The sequence below is a fragment of the Bicyclus anynana genome, chromosome 13 (assembly GCF_947172395.1).
Source record: "Bicyclus anynana chromosome 13, ilBicAnyn1.1, whole genome shotgun sequence".
NCBI classification, from domain to species: domain Eukaryota; kingdom Metazoa; phylum Arthropoda; class Insecta; order Lepidoptera; family Nymphalidae; genus Bicyclus; species Bicyclus anynana.
In genome coordinates this window covers 14,837,706-14,845,723 of record NC_069095.1, presented here as the reverse complement: position 1 = coordinate 14,845,723, position 8,018 = coordinate 14,837,706, and the positions used below count along the sequence as shown (strand labels likewise).

The window sequence follows — 8,018 nt, the reverse complement described above, 5'->3', positions numbered from 1 at the left end:
TAACAAATGCGTCTCTAAAAATGGCACTGATAAAGCTCGACATTCGGGTTAAAAAATTAAGTTTTCTCTTGATAATGTACATTTTATATTGATTTGTAGTGTAATGGAAAAACAGCAAAAGTAGGAAACTGTTCTCTATTAGATAATATTTTAAAACAAGAGTGAATAAACATCTTCTAGGCAAGCGAGTCCATTCTTAGACCATACTATTAATCTATACTATATGTATTTACCATACAAGTGAGATCGTGGTCAATCAAACACAAGCCTATCTTAAATAAAAAAAAATATTTATAAATGTAAGACGCGCGCAGTTGAGACAATAGTAGAGATGTGTTATCTCTTATCAGCGTTGTGTTATCAGTGGCTGCAGATAACGAGCCAGTGCGTGTCGGCGCTCGAGAGGAATACCATGTGTCCCATCACCTAGAGCCATGGTGAGTCTATAAATAAATATATTCATTTATTTTCAAACAATTACCTACATACAATCAATATAAATCAACTGTAGATCGGCAAGACATTTCAGTAGATTTGTGTATGTTTTGACATTAGATTAACAATTATACTAGTCATCTACTTTAAATATGATAAACCCACGTTTCACATTTATTAATATTAGTAGGGTTCATTATTTTTTATACGAATACTTCTATCTACCTAACTAATAAATAATACGAAATAGTTCTGTCTGTATGTTATGTTCTCACCTGTATTGTTTGCCGTTGGATTTATATGATACGACGTATTACTTGTGCTCGGTGTGTCCATAAATCTAATGACACATCATTATAATGGTGTCATCCTATAAAATGATATAAAGTGCCAAATAAATGGGGATAAGTAGGTATTTCTCTGTCCTCGCATAATTGTCATTCCCGTAGGAATTCAAAGAAACCTTGGATATACCCTTATACTTACTATCTTAGACAAATCAAATCAAATGACACCTAGTTTACCTATTGATAGAGCATGTCACGGAATTTTTGGAAGGCGGGTATAAATACAGGACTACACGCATAGGAAGTTTTAGCCAGCAATACATAATAATATTTACCTACTCCTAAAACCATTAAGCATAAAATTAAATTAATTATAAAGTGTCAAATATTAAAGTCGATTAATTAAAAACGATTTTCTATTTCTCAAGCTCCTTTTGTTTGGTGTGTTCTTTCGTGCGCGCTGCCAGTTTCCCTATCGCATGGGAATGTGTCACCGGTATCGCGCGAATTCTTGAGATAAACCTGCGATTGCGACGAAGTCACGCTATCAGAACCAGCTTATATTAAATCTATAACATTATTATTTATTTGCTGACTAGCGGATTCCTGAAATTCCGTATGCGAGAATTCGTTTTTTCAAAAATCCCGCGGGAACCATGGTTTATTTTTGAGATAAAAGTACTTAACCTGTGTTCTGCTACAGAGTCCTAAACAAGCCGTAGTTTAGTCGTGAATTGGTGACAGACAGCCGGACTCTTGTATTATTAATAGATATGGATTTGTAATTTGTATTTTAAAATACGAAGAAATGGTGGTGTCACAGGACCATTGGTTAGGTCTTGAACAATAACATTCTTTGTGACACAGTTCTACTAACGTACTTATTTCTGCATCCAACCATCATTGCTGTATGCAAAGTATGGCTTCCGGAGAAGTTAAAGCACATCAGGACTAACCTGAGTTTTCCAGTGTATCTTGTACCTAGCCCTGTGATGTGCTGTTCTATGGTTGATGATGGCTAAATTCGAACCTGAACTTATCTACCACTGACCAGGATTTTAGCTTAAGAGGTTCAAACAATCACCGTAGCAACAATTTGCTTGTTGATCTCATGGGCTTTCTTACTATTGTAAAAAGCTAATTTTTCATTATCTATCTATCTATTATATTAACAATTTGTAATTAATTTTATCATATTATTATTACATATTCGATAATTAACGATAACATTTATTATTAAAATAATTCCAGTATCTCCGTGTTTATTAAAAAGGTAGATAAACTTTACACAAAATAAAATCATCTACGATACTCGTGGTTCTATCCATATTCCATAACCATCTTACTCTACAAAATCTAGGAAAAGCATGCTTTTGAAGAAAGAACCTACTTTGTGAAACCAACCAAAAATTACTATCTACGAGTATACTAATATTATAAAGCTGAAGAGTTTGTTTGGTTGAATGCGCTAATCTCAGGAACTACTTACTGGTCCAATTTCAAAAATTATTTCAGTGTTACATAGCCCATTTATCGAGGAAGGCTATAGGCTATATATTATTTCCGTATTACTACGGTCAGTCAGTGAATCATAAATCAAAATCGATTTATTTCTAGTAGGCTCAGCTTACAAGCACTTTTTAAACGTCAGTTAACTATTTGTAAAGACTCTACCACCGGTTCGGAAGGCAGGTTCTGCTGAGAAGTACTGACAAGTAACTCAACAATTGCTCTTTTAAAAAATCTGTTGCTCTTTTGAGAAATTGAAAATAAAACCTTTACAATTGACCGCACAAATATGAATATGATCGCTACACATTATCTCATCATATACCGACCGTCTCCCACGGCCACCTACATACACCTCACGGTCGATTTCTTGCAAAATATAGAATAAATTGTGTATATATCATATTATAGGCGATGGTTTTCCATTTACCATCAGATATCGTCAGCCGTCTGCGTGGTATATCAATTATATCATTAAGAAAAACTCGTGTGTATTGTGTTCCAGGAAACAGAAACGATAATAGTCGTGAGCGTGTTCGGCGGCGCATTGCTGCTGCTGCTGCTGATCAGCATCATACTATGCGCACAAGTCGCCAGTCTGCGCCGCAAGGTCGGCGAGCTCGGCGCGAGCGGACGACTGAGAGTTCAGTGAGTAGTATATAAACGATAGTCGTGAGCGTGTGCGGCGGCGCATTGCTGCTGCTGCTGCTGATCAGCATCATACTATGCGCACAAGTCGCCAGTCTGCGCCGCAAGTTCGGCGAGCTCGGCGCGAGCGGACGACTGAGAGTTCAGTGAGTAATAAACGATAGTAGTCGTGAGCGTGTTCGGCGGCGCATTGCTGCTGATCAGCAACGAGCTATGCACACAGGTCGCCAGTCTGCACCGCAATGACAGTGACGGAATAAATATATAGAGTTTAGTAATAGACTCAGAAGACGAATTATATACTCGAATTTGGACTAAGGTTATAGAGCATATAAAAGTGGATCCAAAAGTTGTACGAGTAATGTTACTTCATCATTCTCAACTCATATTCGGCTCACTGCTGAGCTCAAGTCACCTCTCAGAATGAGAGGGGTTAGGCCAATAGTCCACAACGCTGGCCCAATGTGGATTGGCAGACTTCACACACGCAGAGAATTAAGAAAATTCTCTGGTATGCAGGTTTCATCACGATGTTTTTCTTCACCGTTTGAGACACGTGAAATTAAATTTCTTAAAATGCACACTAACTGAAAAGTTGGAGGTGCATGCCCCGGACCGGATTCGAACCAACGCCCTCCGGAATCGGAGACAGAGGTCATATCCACTGGGTTATCATTGTTACTTACAATAAATCTATTTTATTATTTTACTAATTCTGAAACCTTCCTGTAAGCTATCAAAATTGTTTAACGACATTGAAATCTTACATTACAAATCTATTTTCAGAAAGCTCAAGATGAACTCTGACAAGAACCACGCCTTCCACAACCCTGCTCTGACGCCCGACGAGGAGTTGTCGCGGCGCGGCTACTCCATGTACCAGGTGGCTGAGGATGATGTCGAGAGTGGCCGGGGGACGGACCGGTACGTTCTAGTTTACTGAGGAAAGGTTGCCTCGTTATCGGTTTTCCTACAAGATTAGATTTATTTTGCCAAGAAATTTTTCGATGTAGTTCCTTCACCTTTTTATCATAGAACTGCAACGCATCGAAACAATCTACATTCATTCATACATAGATGATGTCCCTTGAAAGCGTTTTAGCTCTTCGTTCCTGATTCGCACTGCGAAGTTATAGATTGTGGAATGCCCTTCTAGCTTTCGTTTTCCCTGCCACCTACAAAATTGGTATCTTCAAGTCGAGAGTGACTGGGATATAGAATAGTGCCTAGTTTTTTCACTCACCTAAAAGATGCTTCTTCATGTTCACTCTTGACGTGGCACCCATATTTAAGATGGCAGGGAAAAAGTACACTGGAAGGGCATCCATCTTCGCAGTGGATAAGGAAGGAAAGACGATAATAACAATTACTCATAACTTGTAATTATAAGATTTAAGATACTAACGTGTTTTTTCTTCAGTCAGACGGGTGGGCAGTTCGTAGAAGAGCTGGCAAAGGAGCTGGAACATCGACAACAAAAGCAGAACACCACACCGAGCTTTCTTCTGCAAGGGATAAAAGAGAGCAAAAACAAAAGAACTAATCCTAACGGAAATAATGCCAACAGGCAGAGCGAAACCAATCCGAACTTTATTTACTAACAAACAACGAAACATGCAACATTCAGCTGTAGAATCGTAATATAACCAGTCATTTAAGGCAGTTCTTGGAGATACCTATGTTTCTGCAAAATATTTAGAGCAAATATGGTTTGACTTCGGAAATAATTATATCTATCAAATAACTAAAAACTGCTTTGCCAGTTTTTAGTTATTTGATATTTACTCCGATTTCTCCTTTCGCGTAAATTTCTCAACTTTGTGGTTTTCATTGAAGATCACAGACTTTTGACAATTATGAAGTTTCTTAAGATCACTTAATCGGAATATATTAAAATTATGAAGTGGTAATGCTCTGATGTTATACTAATTTATAAACATTATTGTGCTAGACTTAAGCACAGAGGACGCAATTATGTGTTTATTTCTAATACAATGAAATATTTCATGACAGATGATGCAGTAAAAATTTGCTATAAATTAAATTAAAAAATTAAATTAAATTTTGAACGACTTTTATTTTACAAAAATAAAAAAACAATATATTATAACTAGATCGTCTATCTAATGTTAATTATGTAACTAAACTTCTATTTAGAAACGGTGGTTGTTTAAATAGCAGAATTCAAAATTAATAACATTATTTACATTCAGTTATTAACTAGTTTACATAAAGTTACTTACACTAACAGAACCGTTAAATATTTATAAATAACTTAACTTAAAATCTCAAAACGTATTTCAGAATAGAAAAACACACATTTGTTATGCAGGTAGATCGATTTTGATGTTTTAACGTCTAGAATACCGATAGTGCTTTATTTTCCGAATATACGGTCTCGAACTAACACGTACAGATGGAGTCCTGCATCTTCCAGTGACACATCTAGATTTTATACTATTACCGCTTAGGAACCTCACTTTACTCCTATTTCTGCTTTTAGAATATCTCAGTCTATCACTATCATCAGGTGCATAGTGTTTTACCTTAGATCTTACAGGCACATCTTCATCTTCATTAGATTCTGTACCTTTATTAGCTTCATGGGCATCTAGGATATCTTGGATACTTCTATATGCTTCATCCGTTTCTCCTTCTGAATCAACATCAGTATATGATTTAAAATTACTTAATTTCTTTGGAATACCATAGTTTTCCTTATTCGAATGTTCTAAATGTTTTAAGTAGTTATAAGTTTCCGGATCAGTTGATTCGCTTATAGGTTTGAAATCTGAGAAACTGATGAACTGTAAGGCAGATGACGGCTTGCTTTTTTCTGAGTAAAGCGATTTGGCAAATAATTTAGCATACCTGTCGCTCATATCAAATGTGTGAGGGTCAAATTCCAGTATACTCTTCCCGTTGGACAAATACCTTTCATTCTTATCTGAAGCATCGATTGTGATCGGTTTCTTTAAATCTAAGCCATACGTGACACGAGATGGTAATGAAGCTCCGTAGAGTTCCTTGTCTGAAGTCTTTCCGTAAATCTGATCGAAAACTTTGTAATCGTCGGTCCAGAATTGAGATATACCTACAATATAGAAATAAAATACTTAAAATGTACATATTCACGGATGCCGATATATCTGTATGAGATTTCATTTTATCTGATAACTGGATACCTACTTCCTACATTCGATCACATTGAAATAATAAACACTATTTATATTGTTTTTATGGAGAACTACATGAAAACCATGGGATATTGTAAGAAACCTATATTCGGCTCACTGCTGAGCTCGAGTTTCCTCTCAGAATGAGAGGGGTTAGGCCAATAGCCACGATGTTTTTCCCTCACCGACACGTGATATTTAAAATGCACACAACTGAAAAGTTGTAGGTGCATGCCCCAGACCGGATTCGAACCCACACCCTCCGGAATCGGAAGCAGAGGTCATATCCACATGGCTATCACGGCTCATCATGATCACGTATAAATACAAGGAAAGTTTATCTCGATTTTCTAGTTAATTAATGTCTAATATTTATTACTACCCAGATATTTATTGAGGTTAGAATTTAATAGTTAAGAACTTTAAGGAAGAGAGAGGTCATTGATTCCCCCTCAACTAAAATCTGATCACTGACCTATTACATAATGTTTCTGGTTACAAGCCATGTTAAGAAAACTTGAAAAGTATTACATAATCAGAAAATAATGTTTATTATAGTGCGTACAATAATTTGTAACGACTTTTTAATGATATGAGTAGGTCCAAGACATTCGTATTTGGCATCGAAATATGTAAAGTCATGGTAAAAGTTGATGTTGACAAGTGATCACCAATTGCATCACGCACTTGTGAGTTTGTTACTTTACACGAAATGACATTTAGCTGTACAAGTGCGTTGGATATAGATTAAGAGACTATAGGAGTCAGATCTCCTTGATTTTTTAAAAAGCTGAAGGCTTCTAAGCCTATCCTCTTACCCTTGCCATCAAAAAATCAAATCAAAAATCATTTATTTCAAGTAGGCTCAGTTTACAAGCTCTTTTGACACGTCTGTTGACTATTTTTAAAGGTTCTACCACCGGTTCGGAAGGCAGGTTCTGCTGAGAAGAAACCGGCAAGAAACTCAACATCATCATCATTAACAAACCGTATGCGGCAAAAGTTAGCCAAATATGAGTTGATAATGATGAATGATGATACGTGATCATTTTTAGAAGATATAATATAGTAAGTTATACTGCATACCTATTTTCTTAATAAATGTGTATGAAGTTCGCCAATCCACATTGGGCCATCATGGTGGACTTAGTCTAACCCCTTTCATTCTGAGAGGAGACCTGTGCTTAACAATGGGCAGGCCAGTATAATTAAAGTTCAAAAAGGATGTTCTACCCGTATTTATGTACGTTTATCATAATATTATGTCCACCAATTTCAATAGTAAGACTAATCCGATTTTAATGGAGATTTCCATATTTCGAGTCTCAGCAGGATAAAAACGGTTAATTTCCCTTAAAAAGTTTATTCAAGCAAGCTTTTAGAGTTACTTCGTTCGGTCGGACACAACAAAAGGAACCTTAAGGTCAATTTCTATACGATAATTCAGCATTTCATCATTATCAGCATATTTTACCCACTATAGAGCAAGGCCTTAGGAAAGCTTATAAACCTTATACCCACCACGTTGCTTCACTGAGGGTTGGCGGGCTACCACATGCTCATAATGGAAAAAGTGATATAACTAACCAGAATTCTTAATGTCGGCTGCTTTCGCCGCCAGGGTGGAGAGCAGGATGCAAAGCGCTGCCCAGGCGAACATCTGCAATTTATACAGTCATTGTGTTCATTATAAATAATGTCATTTATACGCTGCTTGTATATAGTTACACAGAACACAATCCTTATCGTTATTTTCAGCCTATTTTAAAGGTCTTACCTTATAAAGGGAGGGAAATATAAAGCCGCGTGCTGGTTGCACATTTCCCGACTCCGGGTTGCTACAGAGAGCCTAAACCAGAACTCAAACCCAAAATAAGAGGTGTCATCAGATTCATCTCAGATATAGGAGTAGCATCTATGTTTAATATGCGGAAAAATTATATGTTATACATACGTACATGTA

General features: G+C 36.6%; 2 protein-coding genes across 2 annotated transcripts; one reads left to right on the top strand and one right to left on the bottom strand.

Annotated features, from left to right (window-relative positions):
* The first annotated feature begins 370 nt into the window (after positions 1-370).
* On the top strand, positions 371-4,923 carry LOC112044178 (uncharacterized). The gene is made up of 4 exons (XM_024079931.2): positions 371-437; positions 2,737-2,879; positions 3,666-3,803; positions 4,300-4,923. Exons 1-4 carry the CDS (start codon positions 435-437, stop codon positions 4,478-4,480), a joined length of 465 nt encoding a protein of 154 aa, XP_023935699.1. The 5' UTR covers positions 371-434; the 3' UTR covers positions 4,481-4,923.
* Positions 4,924-4,941: 18 nt separating this feature from the next.
* Positions 4,942-7,771, bottom strand: LOC112044177 (uncharacterized). Its single transcript, XM_052885187.1, has 2 exons — positions 7,643-7,771; positions 4,942-5,973 (listed from the first exon to the last, which is right to left on the bottom strand). Exons 1-2 carry the CDS (start codon positions 7,713-7,715, stop codon positions 5,231-5,233), a joined length of 816 nt encoding a protein of 271 aa, XP_052741147.1. The 5' UTR covers positions 7,716-7,771; the 3' UTR covers positions 4,942-5,230.
* Positions 7,772-8,018: the final 247 nt, after the last annotated feature.

Coding starts and splice junctions, on each gene's coding strand:
- LOC112044177 (XM_052885187.1), bottom strand. CDS start 7,715: ATGTTCGCCTGGGCAGCGCTTTGCATCCTGCTCTCCACCCTGGCGGCG. Junction 5,974..7,642: donor AGCCGACATTAAGAATTCTG/GTTAGTTATATC, acceptor TCTATATTGTAG/GTATATCTCAATTCTGGACC.
- LOC112044178 (XM_024079931.2), top strand. Junction 2,880..3,665: donor AGCGGACGACTGAGAGTTCA/GTGAGTAGTATA, acceptor ATCTATTTTCAG/AAAGCTCAAGATGAACTCTG. Junction 3,804..4,299: donor AGTGGCCGGGGGACGGACCG/GTACGTTCTAGT, acceptor TTTTTTCTTCAG/TCAGACGGGTGGGCAGTTCG.